Source organism: Seriola lalandi, unplaced genomic scaffold (assembly GCF_002814215.2).
Source record: "Seriola lalandi dorsalis isolate HSWRI2012SDOR001 ecotype SW California unplaced genomic scaffold, Sedor1 jcf7180002054424, whole genome shotgun sequence".
Classification (NCBI taxonomy): Eukaryota; Metazoa; Chordata; class Actinopteri; order Carangiformes; family Carangidae; genus Seriola; species Seriola lalandi.
Genome location: NW_019524977.1, coordinates 265,539 through 287,362, shown reverse-complemented (window position 1 = coordinate 287,362; position 21,824 = coordinate 265,539). Strand labels below are relative to the sequence as shown.

Genomic DNA, 21,824 nt, shown 5'->3' with positions numbered 1-21,824 from the left:
TCTCGGCATACAATGCCTTTGTCCTGTGGAAATCAGTCCATCCTGAGTGGGAGTCCTCTAAAACTTAGAGACGAATGGTGTTCCTGGAAGAGCTGGGGTACATGCTGGTGACCCCAGCAATTGCAAGACGGCCTTGTCCACCATGCTCAACAGCCGCTGCTGCCATTGTTGCTGAGATACAGCAGTCTGAATCAGGGCGTGACCCACAGCCTGCCAGCAAAATGAGGAGAAAGTGTGAACTGTGCACCTACAGGAGAAGAACGGCAAACACTTGCTCCAGCTGTGGAAAGTGTGTCTGTGTGTGCATGCTCAAGGGCGGCAGGATGTGCAAACCACAGCACACACACTCACTGAAACACACATTCTTATAGCATTTTGTAAAAACAAACAATAAATGGCCATTTTCGGCTACTAACATGCCAAGTGGGAGTTTGTCTTTTTTGTCACTGCTCAAAAGAAAAAAAAAAAACTTTGTTACTGTTACTGACCTGCAATGATGAATAAAAAAATATTAGGTTGCATCAATTATATGGTGAAAAAAATGACAACTTTCTGTCTTTCTTTCCCTGAAAAGTTAGTGGTAATATGTAATCTAACTGGTATTTAAAGGGTTAAAATTCTGGAATTCATTAAAATTTTGGATTTCATGATCAGGACTGATGCTAAATTAAAAAATTAGTAAAAGTAGTGAAAATAGCAAATATTTTCAGTATATAGTGTTTGTATAGCAATTTGTAATAGCAAACAGGAGATGGCCATTTTTGTCCACAAACATGCTAGGTGGGAGTTTTTATGTTTTTCTGTCACTGCACAAAAAGGTAATGATGCATAAAGATAATTGATACTGCTAATTATTGACATACATTTAGCTGCAATGATGGTTATAGAATAAATCAGGTAGCATGTATTATTTGGTAAAAAAAAAAATAGTGATTTTATGCTTTTCTCCCTTTCTAAATCATTAGCATTATGTGATCTAACAGGCATTTAAAGGATTAAAATTCTGAATTTGAATGAAATTTTGGTTTTCATGACCTGGACTCATGCAAATTTAAAAAATCAAGTTGGTGAAAGTGGAAAGTTTTATCTACTTTGCTTTCCCTGCACAAAAATAACAATGCTTAAAAATCAGTGTTGTTGTTAATCAGTTACATATCTCAGACTGTGCTATTAATAATACAAGAAAATAAAAAAAATGGTCATTCTTGAGGTTGTTTTCCAACAAGTGCATTGTGCAAACAAACTGGCATTTGAATGGTTAAAAAATTAAAAAGGAATGGATGTTTTATAGAGAAGAACTGATGTTAGCTAAAAATTGTTTGCAGTAAAAATAGCAAAAAACATAAAAAATCCCAAAAAATGACAGACTGGCAGAGTGGATAGTGATTTTGAACAAAGCCAGAGTGTTAAGGCGTTATACTATAGTAAGGCATAAAAAGTCATAAAAAAGTCACATCATAGTAAGTCATAAAAAGTTATAGTACAGTAAGGCATAAAAAGTCATAAAAAAGTCACATCATAGTAAGTCATAAAATATGAGTCAGGAATAAAGAGACATGAAAAAGTCATTGTACAATAAGGCATAAAAGATATTTAAAAAGTCATAGTATAGTAAGGCATAAAAATGTAGTACAGGCAGTCAGTTATAGCGCTGGCTCCTGTGTTGCGCTCCAGCCAAAAATCCATTGACACCAGCTGAATGTTTGTAAACAAATCTTTACTGATACATTTCAGAATATTGATACAGAAATGTAAAGCTACTATAATGCACATACCTATGGACTCATGAATCATAATGGGCACTAGATGGATTATAATAAATAGTTGAACACAACATCTGTACACAGAAACATTGCCCCATAATAATCCATAGAAATGTACATATACCAGTACGACATTTATAATTCCATAACTTTACGAATGACAAATCCTCCAAAATAAAACTGAGATATTCTCCGTCATTATGTTTTTACTTTTTTTTACTTTTATTTTTTGAAATAAACACAAGCAACTACTGAATTTAATTCATGAAATATTTACAGGTTCCTAAACAAGAAACTCCATAAAGGCACAATTGTCTATACAACATGTACAAAAAAAGAAAATGTCTGGAGCTGACAAAAAGGTAAAAATAAAATGATTGGTCATCATCATCATCATAATTGTCATATGATTGCACATACAATATGAATGTCAGCATCTGTGCTTTGAAAGGCGATTTGTGCAGAAACAAACCCCTGAAAAGTGTTTCAGTCTTACAAAGTGACAAGTTACAAAAAGAGAAGAAGAAGGGCTTCAGGTAGCGATGACCAGTCTATCTTCATCGTCACTGGAAACCTCATTATCCTCATCGATCACCTTCTGCCAGCTGCTCAATGCCGCCGCTCTCACAGCTGCAGGATCGTTAGCGCCCTCAGTTGGTGACTGAGCACTGTGCGGAGCTGGAGACGGACGATGGGGGGGTTTATCCCTGTCCTCCCTCTCTACAGTCTGAGTGAGCTCTGCCCCGATGCTGCCTCCGGGGCTAACCCTGGTGCCTGTGGTCAGCTCTGCGGAGCTGCTGACCTTCAGAGGGCCGGGGGGTGAAGAGCCACCCCCATGTTCGTGTTGAGGTGGAGTTGCTCCCGGAGCCTCGGGGCTGCCCTGCCTGTCAGACGACCCGGGGAGGGGGCTGAGGGTGGAGAGGGGGCTAAGAGAGGGAATGATGGCAGGCAGGGCGATGTTGACGATCTGCAGACCTGGGACGTGGGTCTGGGGGCCGGTGCTGCTTTGGGAGGTGGGGTTGGCAGCTAAAACCTGTAGCCCGAGGGTGGCGTTGAGGGTGAGCCCCTGCTGGGGGAGCAGCTGGGTGGGGGCCAGGCCTGTGTTGGTCAGACCCATGAGGTTCAGGGTCTCCAGACCCACTGGTTGTATGGTCTGAGCCTGCAGGCCAGTGACCTGCCCCAGGGGGAAGCAGGGGACAACGCTGCTAATTGGCTCCTGCACCACCAGAGGCTGCGTCTGCAGGCCCTCCGGATGGGGGGGTGTGTTGGGGGGCGGTAACGGGCTCGTGTTTCTGTGAATGACGCTCACTGCTGGGATGGTGAGCTGGACCGGACCTGCCTGGATCGGTACGAAGGTGGAGTAAGCTGCCAGGCCGGCGGGCACCAGCTGGATCCCCCCCACCGGGACCATGCTGTAAGAGGAGCGGGAGGGCTGCTGGGAGTGCAGGGGCAGGTGACTGAACAGGTGGGTCTGGGTCTCTGGTCCTGGGGGATGGGAGAGACCCTGTAGGGGGAAGTGGGCGGGACTTTGAGAAGCATAGGAGGAAGTCTGAGTGCTGCGGTCCACAGGTATCCCTGGGTCACTGATGGCCACAGCAGGAGGAGGAGGGGGGGGGGTGTCCTGAGGAAAGAGAAAAATGAATATTATTATTATTGTTATTATTTCCTGACTCAACTGTGGCTCAGTCCAAAGATGTGAAGAGGTCTGTGGCTGCTGCTCTCTGTGATCTAGAGATTCATCTATTTTTTAAGAGACAGAAGAGACACATGAACCAGATGGTCACAGCAGAAACACAATGTTGGTTATAATTATATTATGTTCAGAATTTAACAGGTGTGCTCTCTCTCTCTCTCTCTCTCTCTCTCTCACTTTAGTTTACTGTACAAAAAGATAAAGGGACTAAAAGAAAATGTATTTCTATCGTTGGGGTCAAATTATGGAACAATGCAAATTTAAATGTTAAAATGTGTAATTGACTTTTGGTTTTCAAAAGAAAGATCTGTAAAGCTGTTTCTGACATGATTTCCTTTTCTTAAATTATGGAACAATTCTAATGTAAGTTTTTTTATGTGTAATTTCCTCCTTTTTTTTTTCTTTTTTAGTTTTAGTTTTACAGAGATATTTCTGAAGGCTAAAAGAGTGAATCATTTTCTTTTATTTTGGCGGGTAGATTCAGCTGACTTTGTTTTTCATATTTACTGTTTTATATGTGAAGACTGAATGAAAAGAAACTGATGAGACTATTCACCTTGTGTCACAGCAGCGGTGTGGAAGTGCCTCGCATGCTGGATTCAAAGTGAGGGTATGGAGAGGAAAGGAGGGAGGCAGGCGGGGGGGGGGTGGAGAGACACACAATGAGAGTACATGGGTCTCACCTGGCCTAGCTTGGAGCCCTTGCCTGGCACTGGGGGACTAGGGGGCACATCAAAGTCGGGGTAGTCGATGGACATCTGCCTGCAGGGGGACACTGGGCTCATCATGTGCACTGACTCTGTGTCTGAGGTGTACGACTCTGAGGTGGTGGCGACAGGTGGAGGTGAGTGAGGGAGGGGCAGGGAGCTGCAGCAGGATGCAGAGATGGAGATCTGCTTGCTGAGGGACACAGGGCTCATCATGGGGACCGAGTCTGAGTCTGAGGTGTAGGAGTAAGGAGCCCGAGGCTGGGACAGGGGGAGAGACACTGAGCTGATGTACATCTGGGCGAGGAGGGAGCTGGGGGGGACGTCGGCCTCTCTGGAAGGGACGTGCTGGGGGCTGGCGGAGACGGAGGGGTTGGTGGACAGGCCGGATTCCGCCTGACTGTCCTCCTCTTCCTCCTCATTGTCATCGTTCTCCTCATCGTCAGGACCGTCTGAGTCATCGCCATCTGAGTCCTGGCGGTCTGCGCTGCTCACCTGACTGCGGTCACCTGGAGACAGCAACAGATTTCATTCATTACATATCTTCCAATATCATCTTATCATCATCAGAGTAATATTATAAGAATAAAAGCATAATATTATTAGAATTTTAAATGTAAAATTTCTAGAGAAAAAAAACAATTTTTAGAAATATTAATTATTAAAAGGTGAAAGGACAGTCAGTGTCAGCATGAGCTGCTTCTGGCAGCTGCTGTTTATCTAACAACAGATAAACAACTCTGGTTCTTGATGAGGATGATGAGCTAAAAGATGAAGTATCTCCTTATTAGTGAAACTTCACCGGATGCTCCAAGTTCCTCATTTTAAAGCTTCTGATATTTCCTCCTAGAACAACATGGAACCTAAAATTACACTCTCATAATATTACGACTTTATTCTTATAATTTCAGGTTTGTTTTCCTCGGTGTGGCCCTGATACTCTGTCGTAATGACATACAGAGAAAATCCATCATTAAATCTTCAGGGATGTTTTGTGCTGCTGCAGCACAGCGTTTCACACCCTGCAGCTCCATCACAGACAGAGGAGGAGAAACAAACCAGAAAACGCTTTCAGCAGCTTCTCTCTCTTTTTTTTCTTCTAAAATTAGACGCAGTAATTTCCTCTTTCTAAACGCTGTGAACACTGCCCACATGCGCTCCGAGTTAACAGAGGGGGAAGCTGCATTTAGAATTTCTAATTAGACCATGGCAAAGCTATTGATCGACATAGCACCAGAGCGGGAGCAGGGACACTGTGTGTTTTCTATCTGATGTCAGAACAGGAAACTGTTCTGTTATCTGAGACCGCAGCAGACGGGTAAATAAGACCTGTGTGTATTAAAGATGTGATGTCAATAAAACTCTGAATTTATAAAAACATATTCCATTTTCTATGAAAAGAGACGCAGTGAAGAACTGTACCAGAGTCCTCTGCGTCCTGGTCCTCAATGAGACCCTCAGGAACCCCCATCTCCATGCACTTCTTGCTGTGGGCCTTGGACTTCATGTGCTTGGTCAGGTTTCCTGAAGGGGGGGAGGCAGTGAGGTCTTACAGGTGGGCAGAGCTCAAACAATAGCACAGAAGGAGTTTATGTAAGAGGATGCTGTATGTAAAGGGTGAGTAACTGATGAAGACATTTTTAAATGAACGTGGGCTGCTCTGACACAAAGTACTGTTCTGCAGCGTCGCGTGGGAAGGAAGTTCGATAAAGACGGTGAATCACACTGTCTTGGTTTGAGAGATGGTGAAACAACATGTTTCATTTCATAACTTTACAAAAGGACAAAGTGAAGCAGCAGCTAAAGTCTGTTAAATACAGATAGTCTCAATGTAAAGTGTCAAAAAAACAAACTTTACATTCAGATCAGAGAATGGAAAAATTATTTTGTTAAAGTTGTGGTTCTAGATTCATCATGGTGTTCAGAGTTTATGTTGATATATCCAGTTGTTTAGAACCACATGAAGTAGATCATTAACATTGAAATGATGTTTCTTATATATTTATTGGATTTTGGATCATCTTCAGTCTGGGAAGTGAATGCTTGTGTAAAAAAATCAGTATCACATCATATGAGATGATGCAGGGTTACAGCTGTGAAGACTGACGCTGCTGTGACCTCTCACCTTTGGTCTTGAAGGAGAAGTTGCAGTGGACGCAGTGGTACGGCCGGACGTCAGAGTGCGTGCGGATGTGTTTGCGTAGCATGCTGGGTTTCTTACAGCGGATCCCACATTCCTCACAGATGTATTTACCACGGCCACGCCCACGCACGTAAACATACTCCTCATTGGATTTGAATCTGTAACAGGACAGTGAGAATAAACATGTCAAACTGAGCAGATGAGATTTACAACAGTAATATAAAAGATAATCAATAAATGAATGAACTTACCCGCCATCAAATATTTTGACTCGTCTCGGCTCCGTTTTAGAAACCAGCTCTTTGTCTGAGTCGTTGCTGGTTTGATTTTCTGGCTGAACTTTCCCTCTGGGTTCAGCTGATACAGACCTCCGAGTGATTGGCACCTGCAGCAGGAAGTCATTGATTTATTAATTGATCAAGAAACAAGGCATCGATATTAATAAGAGAAACATTAATTATATAATATTATAAGATCAGTCCCTCCAGGATTTCACAGGCTCAGGACTGTTGCAGCTAAAACACCTGATTTCACAGCAGCTTTTCTTAAAAGTTGTGATGTTGTTTAGATGTTTTTAGATATTTTAAATGTTTTTAAATGTTTTAAATGTTATTGATGTTTTAAATGTTTTTAAATGTTTTAAATTTTATAGATGTTTTTAGATGTTTTTATATGTGTTTCAATGTTTCTCAATTAATAGATGTTTTAAATGTTTTAGATGTTTTTAGATGTTTTTAAATGTTTTTAGATGTTTTAAATATTTTAAATGTTTTTAAATGTTTTAGGTGTTTTTAGATGTTTTTAATGTTTTTAGATGTTTTAGATGTTTTAGATGATTTTAGATGTTTTAGATGTTTTAGGTGTTTTTAGATGTTTTTAAATGTTTTAGGTATTTTTAGATGTTTTAGATGTTTTTTTTAGTTGTTTGAGATGATTTTAGATGTTTCAGATGTTTTTAAATGTTTTAGGTATTTTTAGATGTTTTAGATGTTTTTAGATGTTTTAGGTGTTTTTAGATGTTTTAGATGTTTTAGGTGTTTTTAGATGTTTTAGATATTTTTAGATGTTTTTAAATGTTTTAAATGTTTTTAAATGTTTTGGATGTTTTTAGATGTTTTAGATGTTTTAGATGTTTTAGATGGTTTTAAATGTTTTAAATGTTTTTAAATGTTTTGGATGTTTTTAGATGTTTTAGATGTTTTAGATGGTTTTAAATGTTTTAAATGTTTTTAAATGTTTTGGATGTTTTTAGATGTTTTAGATGTTTTAGATGGTTTTAAATGTTTTAAATGTTTTTAAATGTTTTGGATGTTTTTAGATGTTTAAGATGTTTTGGTATTTTTAAATGTTTTTAAATGTTTTTAGATGTTTTTAGATCTTTTAGATGTTTTAGATGTTTTTTTTTAGATGTTTTAGATGTTTTAGGTGTTTTTAGATGTTTTAGATGTTTTAGATGTTTTTAAATGTTTTAGATGTTTTTAGATGTTTTAGATGTTTCAGATGTTTTTAGATGTTTTGAAATGTTTTAGATGTTTTTAAATGTTATAGATGTTTTTAAATGTTTAAGGTGTTTTTAGATGTTTTTCAATGTTTATCAATTTATAGATGTTTTTAGATATTTTAGATGTTTTTAGATGTTTTAGATGTTTTAGGTGTTTTTAGATGTTTCAGATGTTTTTAGATGTATTTAAATGTTTTAGATGTTTTTTTTAGATCTTTTAGATGTTTTTAGATGTTTTAGATCTTTTTAGATCTTTTAGATGTTTTAGATCTTTTTAGATGTTTTAAATCTTTTTTTTTAGATGTTTTTAGATGTTTTAAATCTTTTTAGATGTTCTAAATTTTTTAGATGTTTTATGTGTTTTTAGATGTTTTATGTGTTTTTAGATGTTTTATGTGTTTTTAGATGTTTTAAAATGTTTTTTAGATGTTTTAGATGTTTTAGGTGTTTTCAGATGTTTTCAGATGTTTTTAGATGTTTTTAGATGATTTAAATCTTTTTAGATGTTCTAAATTTGTTTAGATGTTTTATGTGTTTTTAGATGTTTTAAAATGTTTTACAATGTTTTTACATGTTTTAGATGTTTTAGGTGTTTTCAGATGTCTTCAGATGTTTTTAGATGTTTTTAGATGATTTAAAATGTTTTTATATGTTTTAGGTGTTTTTGGATGTTTTTACATGTTTTAAAATGTTTTTATATGTTTTAGATGTTTTTAAATGTTTTAGATGTTTTTAGATGTTTTAAATGTTTTTATATGTTTTATATGTTTTTAGATGTTTTTAAATGTTTTAGATGTTTTTAGATGTTCCACCACAATGTTGCAGACACACGCTACAGAACTATTTAACCCTTTCATGTAAAACATGTTGAATGTCTGCACATGGTCTTTAACAGTGATGTTTGTTGGTGATCGTGACACGTTCATGTCATTCGTGTGTTCATGTGTCTGCAGCAGTGATTGGACGAAAATGCAGGGTCACAGAATTCACAGGGATTGGTTGAATTTGCGTTAATTATCGAGACATCGTGACTTTCTGGAGGGAGTGTAAGATTTTAGAAGTGGAGTTCTTACCCGGGGCATGACGTCCTTCAGCTTCCCTGTGTACGACAGGAAGTCAGATTTCCCGCTTGTTCTTATGGCTGAGGTGTAGTGGATTTTCTTGGAACACTGCTTGGAGTCGAACAGAGACATGACCACCTTGGTGGGCAGCCCCAAGGGGTTGGGGTTGTTGGGGCTGACAGTCCAGGTGGCGTACGCTGAGGTCTTCAGGTCGGTCTGCTGGACATGCAGAGGTTTCCTCTTCATCAGGAAACACCACGTGAAGGTGGTGGCGGTCTTCAGGCTGGGGAAGGACAGTCGGTGGCTGTCCTTGGTATTCACCACAGACACGGACGTCGTCAGCTTCACCTGACCCCCATGGAAGCTGGAGGGCCTGATGGGGGATTTAGCAGGAGTCCACTTCAGGTCCTCAGCTCTCTCCTGGGGCCTCAGACTGTTACTGGCTGGTGTGGAGGTGACCTGACCACCAGGTGTGGTGTTCAGGGCCGGACCCTCGTGAACAACAGAGCTCGTGTCTTTCTCCAGGCCGGTGCAGTCAGGTGACATCGGTTTAACGTCATCTGAAGCCTCTGAGTCTTTCCCCCCCCCCGCTTTAACCTGAGGGAGGGGTGGTGCCTCTGTCTCAATGGGACTGTCCACTGGCTCCGTTGTACAAACCTGCCGGACGAGCGTCAGCTTCCTCTGTCTCGTCACCTCGGACATTTTAGAGTTCAGGTAATTGACGGACCTGCCGTCGGTCAGACACGCCACGCCATGCTCGTCCTTCGCACGTTTCTGGTGCTTCTCCATGTAGATGTCCAGACTGTTGGCGGGAGACAGCATCCGTTTACTGGAGGCCGTGGGTTCCTGCTGTGGACACAGAGTGACCGAGGCCAGTTTCTGAGTGCAGTGTAAAGAGCCCGGGGGGGGGGCTCGCTCTCCAACGTGGTTATGAGTGTGAGCCATCTGAGTCCTGTCTTTCCTCACCGCTGGAACATGAGCGTCGCAGTCCACACTGAGAGAGGACGAGGTTTTACTCACAGAGGGAGCGGGCTGCAGCTGCTCATGAGTGATCAGGATCTGAGGCAGAGGTACAGAACCTGCTGGACTCTGATCGAACGGGTCTCTGCGCTGTTCACCTGATAAGACCACTGTCTTCACCTCGGAGGACGGGTGACTGTGCTGAGCAAGGTAAACGTTCTGGACTTCTGAGGATTTTGAGATGTTCAGAATGGGACTGGCGATAGGGATGGTTAACACCGGCAGAGCTATCTGAGCCGCCTGTGAGCTGGAGAATGAAAACGATTTGCTGGCTCTCAGGGCGGGACACTGCAGCTGGTATTTGGGCACAAAACATTTCTTTTCCTCAGACTCAGCCGGAGGGTTCTGGACGTTCTCTCGACAAACTAAGATCTGGTTCAGCGGAGGTTGAATCTTGTGACAGATCTGGACCCTGGATGTTTGATGCCAGGGGTGAGGGAGTCCGTGGACCTGAGGCTGCAGGGTGGGGCTGCCCAAATTAATGCTCTGCACCATTTGCTCGTTCTTTTGTAGCGGCAGTTCTCCACCCTGCAGGATGAAGGGCGGAGCCATCGGACACCTGTTGGCGATGTGGATCTGCTGGGACCTGGTCTGAGTTAGAGAGCTGACGTTTGTGATGGGAGCTTTATCCAGAGGTAAGACTGATTTCCGGACTGGCTGCTGACTCTCGGGGCCGATCTTTAGAGACATCTGACGAACTAATGGCCCCCGCCTCCTTTCAATGAGCGGCACCTGGGTGACTGGGGAGCTTTGTCCACCTTTAGGCTGTCCAACAGGTGACAGGGACCTGCTGGGGGACACATTGCCACAGTCAAAAGACTTGCTGCGGTAGTCACATGAAATCTCCACAGATGGTTGAGTGCAGGTGATCTGTTCAGACGCAGCTCGCCTCATCACTCCAGGTACGCCCAGGGTGTTGAAGGCCGCAGGTAAACCTTGAGGCTCCGGGGCTTTGCCCACAGTGTCTCCTCTGGATGGACTGTCCGACCTGGACGGCTCATCTCTGTCAAAAGAGGCTGAGATGCTGGAACATCGTGAGAGACTGCTGTCCCTGCTGAGGCTCCGTGAGAGGCTGGACTCAAAACTGGACTCACCCGAGGACTGGTCCATCTGAGCCAGACGGATCCTCTTCTTCTTAGGGGGTAGTTTCTCTGCTGGTAACTTTGACAGACTTTCACTTCTCTGAGGCCAGCTGAACTGGTCTGCAGGTTTCTCTGCCGCCTCAGTGGTCTGGGTCTCGTGGTCTCTGTCGGGCTCCTCTGTGACCAGAATCTCAGGAACCTGGATGTTGTTCTGACGGACCAGACGAGACTGATGGACGGGGGTGGAGTTCTCACCGGCTGCTGCTGTTGCGCCGTCACCGCTCTGATCCTTCCTCTGTTTTCCATAGTCGGCAGCACTCTGAGGTATGGACAGGTTGTCATGGTAACCGTCGGCTGAGACACTTTCTGCAGCATGTATTTTGGACTTGTTCAGAGGATCCTTGTCCACGCTGTCAACAGGGGAAGCTCTGTCTATAGACTCTGTCTCAAAGGAGTTGGGTCTGCTGAGGGAGTTGGTGTGTCTGATGACGGACGTCCCGCTGCCTTGTCTCTGAACCTCCCCTTTAGAGGAGGAGCTGATCTGGGTCTCTCGAATGGGGGACAGTCTGGACTCTGGAGGATTTATCCCTCTGGCTACGAGCTGGATCTGAGGTAGCTTTGACTGGTTGTTTTTGGGCTGAATGTCCACTATCACAGCGGGCTGAGGAAAAGAACGACTTCCTGTTGGCAGCTCAAAACTAACAGAGCAGGGAGGGATGGTGTCGGTTGGAGACTGATCGTCTTCGTCGCCCACGCTCTTCATCTTCCTCCGTTTCCTGATTGAAGTCTGGTGGTCGAGTGTTCCTGAGCCGCTGGTCGATCTGGGGACTGAGTGAAAAACATCCTGATCCGTGTCTTTGACAGCAACCGGCTTGTTCTTTGGGCCGTGAAGCTCGGAGCAGTAGAACTTCTTGTGAGTCTCAAAGTTCTCCAACTTCCTGTAGCGGTTCCTGCAGGTCTCGCACTCGTACATCGTCCCTTTGTTCTGCAGCGGCTTCCTGTTCCTGTCCTGACTGTGCTCGAACGACCTGCTCCTCTGCACCAGGTCGCCAGAGCCGCTCGGACCGTGGTAACTGTCGTCCATGGAGCGGACGCTGGGGAGGCTGTGCCCCTCCCCCGTGGAGAAGTCCTCCACCGCTGCTTGTCTGACTAACGTGCGAGAGTGAATCGCCGGGTTTGGAGTCGATGGCGCCGATGAAAACACGTCGTCGTTCGGGGAACTGATTTTATCGTCAAATGACTGACATATTCTCAGAGGGTGGGGGAGGGGGGCGATGTTAAGCGGGAGGGCAGAGTGTCCAGGTGTGGTAGGCATAGAGTTACTCCTGGTTATTGGCAGACAGTCCATGGGGGGGTATTGAGAGGGAACAGAGAGGAGGAACACTGGCTTGGATTTGTCTGTGGGGGTGAACGGGGACTTTGGGATGTCGGAGCTGGAGCTGGATCTTCGTCCCATCGGTTTCAGATCAAACTGGAAAGAGTCTTTGAAGATGTAAGATTTCGGGGAATCGATGCTTCCTCTCCTGGACAGAGACGTCCTCCGAGGCTTCACGCTGTCCAGCTGCTTGTTGTCCACCACGGCTTCGTTGTCGGAGATCAGCTTGGAGATCCGCTCCTCCAGAGACAGCGCTCTGGTTTCTAACGGCGGACGCATCTGTCCCTCCGCGGCCCGCGGCTTCTGCTCAGCTGCTATGTGCATCACCGTGGCGACCACAGGAGGGACGTTCTTGCCGTTGTCAATGTCAACAGGAGGAGTTATCTTGACGAAGGGACTGGGGGGGCTCATGGCCTGATCGGCGCTCTCGGAGCGGGAGAAGTATCCGGAGTCCGTGCTGCCCAGACTGCGAGGACTGAGGAGACACTTGACCTGCTGCTGCTGAGAGAAGTCCGTCGCCTGCTGTCTCTGCAGCTGAGCGTGCCCCCCCAGCAGAGGAGACTTACACTGCTGGTCCTCATCCTCACTCACAGTGTCCAGAGAGGGATTTGAACCATCCACCTCCTTCAGGGACGACAGAACCGTGATGCTGGACCTCAGGTTAGCTGTCTGGAAGTCTCTCTGCCGCTGTGCAGCAGCTTGTTCGGGCGCTGCACCTGTGACCCGGGGGCTGTCCGCCCTCAGGGGGGAGACGTTCACCGGGTACACCACCACCTTCGGAAGAGCAGCTGTGACTTTGGGCTCGTGAGCTCTGTGTCCAGACGCTGGTCTGATGGACTCGAACACAGCTGCTGAGTCCGTCTCCCCGTGACCGGTCTGGGTCGTACCTGCGTGCTGTAAACTGTTCTCCGACAGAGCGGCCACGCTGCTCTGAGACGAGTCCGGGTCTTCCTCATCATCATCGTCACTCTCCTCTGCCTCTGAGTGTGTCCCCAGAGCTTTGTCGGACTCCTGAGACAGAGACCCGCCTCCGGACTCTGAGCGGGCGATCAGACCCAGTTTGATGGCGTGAGCGTGCGACTTCTTATGCTTATACAGGTTGCTCTTGGTCTTGAAGGAGAAACCGCAGGTGACGCAGGGGTATGGCCGCTCACCTGTGTGGGAGCGGATGTGTTTGAGCAGCACGCTGGGTTTGGCGCACGCCCGGTTGCAGTACTCACACACGTACTTTCCTGGCTTCTTCGGCTTCTGGTCCTTGGAGACCTGCTCGGCACCGAAGTTCATGACTGTGGTCATATGGACCTGGTTGCTGCCGGGGGTGACGGGGACCTGGATGGTGCTGGGGACACTGGCGGACAGGGACTGGCACGTGTGCACAACAGGGGGTTGGCTCTGCGGCAAAGCGTTGGACCCCGAGGGGACTGGAGCGTGAGTGATGGTGGACGGTCCCGTGTTGAAGCTCATGTGTGGGGTCGGCAGCGGAGAGGAGTGCAGGGGGGGCAGGGGGGGCAGGGGGGCTCCCTGTGTGGACGTCTGCACGCTCCCCTGTAGCGGCGCTGCGATGCCGATGAAGTTTCCCTGTTTGTCGATGTAATACGTCTGCATGTGGGGGGGCGGGGTGTGGACACCCACATTCACAGCTGGCATGGTTGTTAGTTCACCACTGGACTGAGTGTGGAGGGGGGGGGCTGTGACCTGCAGGGGGCGTGTCCTCTCAGCCAGAGAAGTGAAGTCCGGCTCCATGGCCTTCAGCAGGACATCCAGAGGAGCGCTGCTATGGTAGGGGTCACCCTCGAAGCCGGGGGGGGGGCTCTTGCCGTCTTTGTGCTGAGACACTGTGGCAGAGATCAAAGAGCCCTCCTCACCGTCGGGGGGGTCCAGTGACGGAGAAGGTGTTTCCTCCTGCTTCAGCCTCTCAGCATCGTCCGAGGACGACCCCTGAGGGGGGGCTGTAGCTGCTGGGGCATAGTGAGGGTCAGTTCTCCCCCCGGGTGAGGCTGAAGGATTGTGGGTAGGACTGTTTGAGGAGGAGGAGCAGGAAGGAGGCGTCCCCTTGGACGACGCTGAAGGTCCAGATGTTTTCAGTTGCAGGGGTTTCTTCACCGGAGACTTAGGAATCTTCTTCAGCTGATTCTCTGCGACGACCTTCTTCCTCTTCAGACCTTTAATGTTGTCTGCGTTTCTGAGGCTCTCGGACGATCCTGAGGACACACACACAACAACAACGTCTTTACGAGCTCTCCCCACAACATGCTGGACATAAGTTCCTCTACTGGACACTTGACATTCATAAACAAAAAGCACTGAATTAAAAATGTTCAGATCCTTCTGACTGTTTGATGAAGGGTCAGAATTATTGTTTTAAAAATAGAACCTGTTTCCTACCGAGTGAAAGAGAGAGACCGACAGCTGAAGCTGTGACACAGTGATGTCACTGTCATTTAAACATCTGTAATATTTCATTTCACTTTCATTCCGAATTTGCATCAACAGTTTATCACAAAGTGTTTTTCTCTCAAATGATGAATAAACATCTGATTTGATCTGACATTTAACATCAGCTGATCAATGATCAGGTCAAAAAATATCAATACTTGACATTTATTAGTAACAACTTTTTTATAACTTTTTTCTATAAACAAACAAAATGAAGATGTCACGTTTCTTTCTTAGATTAAAAAAAAGGGCTAATTTACTACAATATTCTCTATTATTCCTGATTGGAGCTGATTACACTTATTATTATTATTATTATTTTATTATTATTACTCTAATATTATTTTACTGTCTCTACTGTGAAAACTTTAACATTAATACAAATAATTATTACTAGATTAAAAAAATAAATCTAAAAATATAAGATGTTCTTATATAAGAGTCGTGAATGTTATATATCAATTATGTAATCAAATGGCATTATAATTGAACGGTTATATATACAGTATATATATATATATATACATATTTATGTGTGTGTGTGTGTGTGTGTGTGTGTATAAACAGGCTGTGGAGACTGTTGTTGTTGAACACTGAACATGTGTAGAACTGTAACCGTTTAATTTTAGTAACATATGATTACATAATTGATATATAACATTCATGACTGTTATATAAGAAAATATATTTTAAAAAATTCAAGAGCTGTAACTTAAAGACAAAGAGAAAATAACCTCCACATTTATTTCTATGAAAAGTAACTTTTGACTTTCCTTGTTTTTATCAGTGTCTCAGTTGGACGAACGTCTTGTTACAGTAAATTATTTTCTATATTTAGACACAACTCTTCCTTTTATCTCTGCGCAGTGTGGCTGCCACCACAGAGTCCCACGCTTCATTACTGACATCAGTCTGTTCTTTCTCAGATCTGTGGCCTGTGAACCTGATGGTTGGACATTTACTCTGTAACACTGCAGTTGTGTTTTAAAGGGCGCTCCCACACTGCGGCTCAGTCCTGCAGTAATGATTCAGTGCTGTTAAAGGACATGTTGCATAAGACCAGCAGTGGCTCTGTCACAGTTTCCTGGCCTGTGTAGGTATTTCCCAGGATGAGGTCAGGGTTCCTTCAAGGCCTCTGGTATAATTAGACTGAGGAACGCCTCGTCTTTACACAGGTTAATCCATCCTCCACACAAACATGCAGGACTGACTCTTTATCTTTACATGGTCTGTACACCAAGTTCCTCTAGAATAACTCTGAATAATAAACCGGTGAAGGACGTGGAAAAAAGGATCAGTTCTTCTACTCGCTGTGAATCTGAGAAACAGATTCAAACCCCCCCCCCCCACACACACACACACACACACACACACACACACACACAAAAACCATTTCCCCATCCACTTCCTGGTTACGTTTCGACGTACGTAGGAGAGCATCATCTCCAGAGACTTTCTATATACATTCAGAGAGACCATGTTTTTTGGCTGCTGTCACACACTCAGAGATCTTTAACTTATATTGTTTGTAACCAGAAAAACTACAGACACACAACGCTTTGCTTTGAAATCTGTTCTTTTATTTTTTGTTTTTTTTTATTTTGATCTAATTTATTTGTATTAATTTTGATATATTTATATATTATTTGTTTTATTTATTTATCTCATTTTTTACATGTATTTGTTTTTCTGTTGAATGGTATTTAAAGCCTATCAATAACTGCTGGAGTTTCCAAAGTCAATGATGATCATGTTAAATAATCCTGATCTCAATATTGATCAAAATAATCATAATCGAGCAGCTCTAAACATTTCACATGATAAATGTTTTATCAAACTTTACATCCAGACCAGTGAATTACATTTAAATCAAGGCTGAATCATTCTTTTTAAACCACCAGCTCATAAGAAATGACAAAACTGAAATTCTCCTACAGATTTAAAATAAACAAGCAAACATTCCTCACATTCTTCTTTTCAAAATAAAAGTAACTGTCACATGAAATCAAACGTCTCACCTTTTTGTGAGACTTTGGGCTCTTTGAGCTCCTTCTGTGCCTCTTCGATCTTATCTGAAACACAAGAACAGAAACCTTCTTCAGCCGGAGAGAACACACACACACACACACACACACACACACACACACACACACACACACACACACACACACACACACAGTGCAGCAGTGGAGAATGTAGCTAATGATACTGGGATGTTTCTCACTCGGCTGCAGCAGGATGAAGGTTTTAAAAGAAGAAGCAGACGAGAGAGAGAGAGAGAGAGGGAGGGAGAGAGAGAGTTTGTTCCATGATGGAAACTAGTGTAATCATGAAGCCACACACAGTAACACGACACACACACTGACAGACACACAGGTTAAGTCAGTGTGGTGGGTTCACTGTCATTATCGCAGCAACGATCAAACCCACAGAGTCATTAGCATGTTCAGACCCTCCGTGTGTCGCAGTCATCACCCACAATGCACCAGGTGAGGAGCTTGTTTCTGTATGAACCATATGGATGAGTGGGAGGTGACCGACTGTGTTACTGTAATCAATATCAATTATATACACAGGCTCAACGTGGTGTGAACGAGTGATACAGAGAGAGAGAGTATTGTGTCTGATTACATCTCCTGAGCTCAGTTTTTTCTATTTTCTTTTATAAAAAACATTTAAAACAACAGGTTTATAAAATGAAAATCAGAGCAGACAAATAACATTTAAAATCCAAAACTTTAAAAGTTAGTTTTTCCTCTTTCTCTGCTGAACCATCAGCTGCTATTTTATCATTTTCCCCATTATTCTTTTGACTTTCTATCATGTGAAACCTTTTCTGAACTCAACAGTTTTTCACTGTTTCACAATAAATTCTCCTGAAAAGATTCACGTTTGTTTCTAATCAGGAAAAACAGAGACAAAGATCAGGCACACTCTTAGTTCAGTTTGTTCAGTTAGTCGTGTTGAGTTTTCTCCACTGACACCTGAGTGAATATTTATTAATAATATTAACTTTTTTTTATTTGTTTATAGACAGAATTCACATGTTTATCTCACTTCCTGTCCTCTGAATAAAACTATCATGGCTATGTTAGCTTAGCATTTACAAATAAGTGAAGTTTATCAACTGATCTCTCTAGAATTAATAACTATATTTATTTGGTTCTTTGAAGGAAACAAATCTGCTTTGTTTTTTACTGTAAACAACAATAATCAGTTTCTTCCTGTAGTCGTCTTTTCCGATGTTACTTCACTTCATTATTTATTTATTTCAGACAAGTGAAAGTTCAAACTCATATCCTTAAATTTTTCTTTACACATTTCTATGTTTTATATGTATATCATAGTATAAAGACTTTTTATACTTCATCTTTATAATCTTCCTGTTCTCTATTCTTTGCTGAGGGAGCAACTGTAACAAACTAATTTCCCCCGGGATCAATAACGCATCTGATTCTGATTGTGATTCTGATTTTGATGACGGCAGGAAACAGAACTGTAGAGATGCACAGACAGAATTTTTTAAAATGAAAACTAGAATTACCGCCTCGAGGTTATTTGCCTCAACCAAAACACTGTCAAGATATCGCTTGCACAAGGCCAAAACTGTGTTTTGTGAGGTCACTGTGACCTTGACCTTTGACCTTTGACCACTGAAATCTCATCAGTTCATTCATGAGTCCCAGTGAACGCTTGTGCCAAATTTGAGGAAGTTCCTTCAAGGTGTAACTGAGATACCGTGTCCATGAGAATGAGATGGACAATATGAAAACAAAATGGCTGCAGCTCTGACTGACGCCGGGGCAGAGTTTTCTCCATGTGTCAGAACATGTGAACACACATGGCGCTCGCACAGTAAACATGACAGGAGACCGACTCTCTGCAGGTTTCTGTCGTCACCATGAAACTGGAGGAAAAAGCTGTTGCGAGTCCAGAACGAACAAACGTGAGTCGAGGGTGAAAAGGATCTTCCTCTTGTTCTTGTTCTTCTTCAGTGGTTCCCAAAACTAGAGCATGATGCCAGGAATACTCTGAGGAGGGGGGGGTGAGAGGCGGCCACAGAGGAGGTCAGTAGATTATGTCATCATCTGTGTGTGTGTGTGTGTGTGTTACTACAGTCACACCCTCCTCTCTCTCTGTTTCTCTAAATCCAGGCACACGCCACACGTTACATAATGTGTCTCCACCCCTGCGCTGCTGCCGTGCAGCAAAACAAAGACGCCCTGCAGCAGAAACACAAACAGCAACCAGACCATGAGCAGAGAGAGAGGTGTGTGTGTGTGTGTGTGTGTGTGTGTGTGTGTGTGTGTATTTACATATAAATGACCATGTAAACAGCCTCTCTGTCAGACAGAGGATCCAGTAGTTTGTCTTTTTCTGGTGTTTCTCCGAACATGGAGTCAATATTACCACAGCGACACACGTGCTGATTTTAATGGAGGTAGATTTCTACAGATGAGGGAGAAAAAAATATTAATATCAAAATATTATTTTATTTATTATTTTTTATTTATTATTTATTATCTACCCAAACTCAATTTCAAATGCAGTTTTCTCAGAATTCTAAAAAAGTGAAAAGTTCACGTCCATAATCCTCTTCTGTACAAAGATAATGATCATATCTCAGTGAACACACATTCTTCTGCGCAGGTTCACACCTTTTCATATTGGTCCTGACTTGTTTTAAATGTTCTCTCTGATTTCTGTCTCAACAGTTTGGGAGTAGATGATTTGGTGCTTTGTACATTATCTGTTTAAAGTCATAAACTTTAAAGTATATGAATGAATGAATGAAGAGATTCTTCTTCTCTGTCTGATCCACGTGTAGCAGACACACGAGGCCCCAGTGATTCCCGCCTAAACTAAAAACCTGATCACATCAGACGGCACTTCTTACATAACAACAGACCCAGAGCTGAGTGACACCATGAAGCACGGAGACAACAGGAAACCCCCTAATGACTGGGAACAAGTTCCCTCCCCAGGCCTGAATCATGAAGACAGCAGGGAGTCATATTCCCCACAGTGTGACTGATGTGTCACAGAGGTGGTCAGGTGATGTTTCTCTACAGGGCTTCATCATCATCATCAGAAATCTGTGCGACTGTCCTGTAACCATGACAACAACAAAGGATGTACACAGATGCTGCTGCTGATGGAAACTAGAGAACGATGTGTTGAAGGACCAAAGGACAAGGAGAGAAACAGTCACACAGTCCTGACTGAAGATCAGTCGTCTCAGTTTCCCTCCTCAGGTCAGTGAGGACGAGTCACAGCGTCTCAGCTGATCTCAAACATGGAGCTGAAGTAAAAACATCTGGAGCTTCTGATTGATTATATATATATATATGTAATATAATGTAATCTATATAATATAACGTATGAAACATAATATATATAATACAATATAATCTATAATAATTCAGTGAAATATGAATCGATACTCTGATGTTACTTAAACATCATCTGTACCAGACAAATATGAGCCCTCACCACTTCATCACCTCACCACTTCATCACCTCACTACTTCATCTCTTCACCACTTCATCACCTCATCACTTCATCACCTCACCACTTCATCTCTTCACCACTTCATCACCTCATCACTTCATCTCTTCACCACTTCATCTCTCTCACCACTTCATCTCCTCACCACTTCATCTCTTCACCACTTCATCACCTCATCACTTCATCTCTTCACCACTTCATCTCTTCACCACTTCATCACTTCATCTCTTCACCACTTCATCACCTCACCACTTCATCTCTTCACCACTTCATCACCTCATCACTTCATCTCTTCACCACTTCATCACCTCATCACTTAAGAGGAGAGAGGAGAGGAGAGAGGAGAGAGGAGAGAGGAGGAGAGGAGAGGAGAGAGGAGATGGAGGAGAGAGGAGGAGAGGAGAGAGGAGAGAGGAGAGAGGAGAGAGGAGAGAGGAGAGGAGAGGAGAGAGGAGGAGGAGAGAGGCGAGAGGAGAGAGGAGAGAGGAGAGGAGAGAGGAGGAGAGAGGAGAGAGGAGAGAGGAGAGGAGAGAGGAGAGGAGGAGAGAGGAGATGGAGGAGAGAGATGCCTCAGCAGGATGAAGATGACGAGATGAGAATCGGCAGCTGTCCTCTTCCTCCTTTTCACTGAGGGGTGGGGATTATGTAACTGGAGCACCTCCACCAGCCTGATGTACCCACCCGGCTGAGCACGCACATGCACACACACACACACACACACACACACACACACACACACACACACACACACACACAAATCAATCACTGACTGATGCCACAGAGAACTCAACACAAACAGACTGAACCGATTGGTTGAGAAACAGGAAATGAATCAACTAGATATTTGAATTATTTTTACAGATTACGATGAAAATAAATCTCAGTCTCTTGATGCTGCTGCTTTTCAATGTCTCATGATGAAATTCTTGTTTTTTAGATTTTGGACAGAAACTTTTGGAACAATATTTTCACTTTGTGGTGGCTTCACGTTTTCACAGATTCTGACATTTTACAGATCAAACTATGAACTGGAAGATCGATCGAAAACTTCAGCCCGATTAAAGGTATCATTTTCATTAGAGCTGAAGAAGAAGAATCAGCCTCTCATGTTTTTATTCTTCATATTTTACAGATTAAATTATATGAATTATAAAAGTTATATGCAGCATAAAGCATCTGAATGAAGAGACAGAGCTGAGGCGGGTACCTGCCCAAAATACAGCATCAACCAGCAGCTTCCTTTAATAATGTATGACACACACACACACACACACACACACACACACACACACACACACACACACACACACACACACACACACACACACACACACACACACACACACACACACACACACACAGATTTACTTGTTACCATTTTCTTCAGCAACAATAATTAGAGAAGTCTTTTCTCCATCTTCCCAGTAATCTGTGATGGAGCTACAGACACCAGATGAAATATTGATCTCACACACACACACACACACACACACACACACACACACACACACACACACACACACACACACACACA

At 43.5% G+C, this 21,824-nt stretch overlaps 1 protein-coding gene across 6 annotated transcripts in view; it reads right to left on the bottom strand.

Moving 5' to 3' along the window:
* Positions 1–1,696: 1,696 nt before the first annotated feature.
* Positions 1,697–21,824, bottom strand: part of hivep1 (HIVEP zinc finger 1) — a 45,238-nt gene continuing 25,110 nt past the window's right edge. For 5 of the 6 annotated variants that reach the window (XM_087175176.1, XM_087175173.1, XM_087175174.1 and 2 more), the window contains exons 3-9: positions 16,800–16,853; positions 8,881–14,546; positions 6,558–6,691; positions 6,289–6,464; positions 5,586–5,687; positions 4,140–4,672; positions 1,697–3,384 (exon numbers count right to left, since the gene is read on the bottom strand). In XM_087175176.1, coding sequence (XP_087031302.1) covers positions 2,296–3,384; positions 4,140–4,672; positions 5,586–5,687; positions 6,289–6,464; positions 6,558–6,691; positions 8,881–14,546; positions 16,800–16,853 — 7,754 coding nt within the window. In that variant the 3' untranslated portion in view covers positions 1,697–2,295. Of the gene's footprint in view, positions 3,385–4,012; positions 4,673–5,585; positions 5,688–6,288; positions 6,465–6,557; positions 6,692–8,880; positions 14,547–16,799; positions 16,854–21,824 lie in introns of all 6 variants that reach the window. The other variant, XM_087175177.1, reaches the window with a different exon arrangement.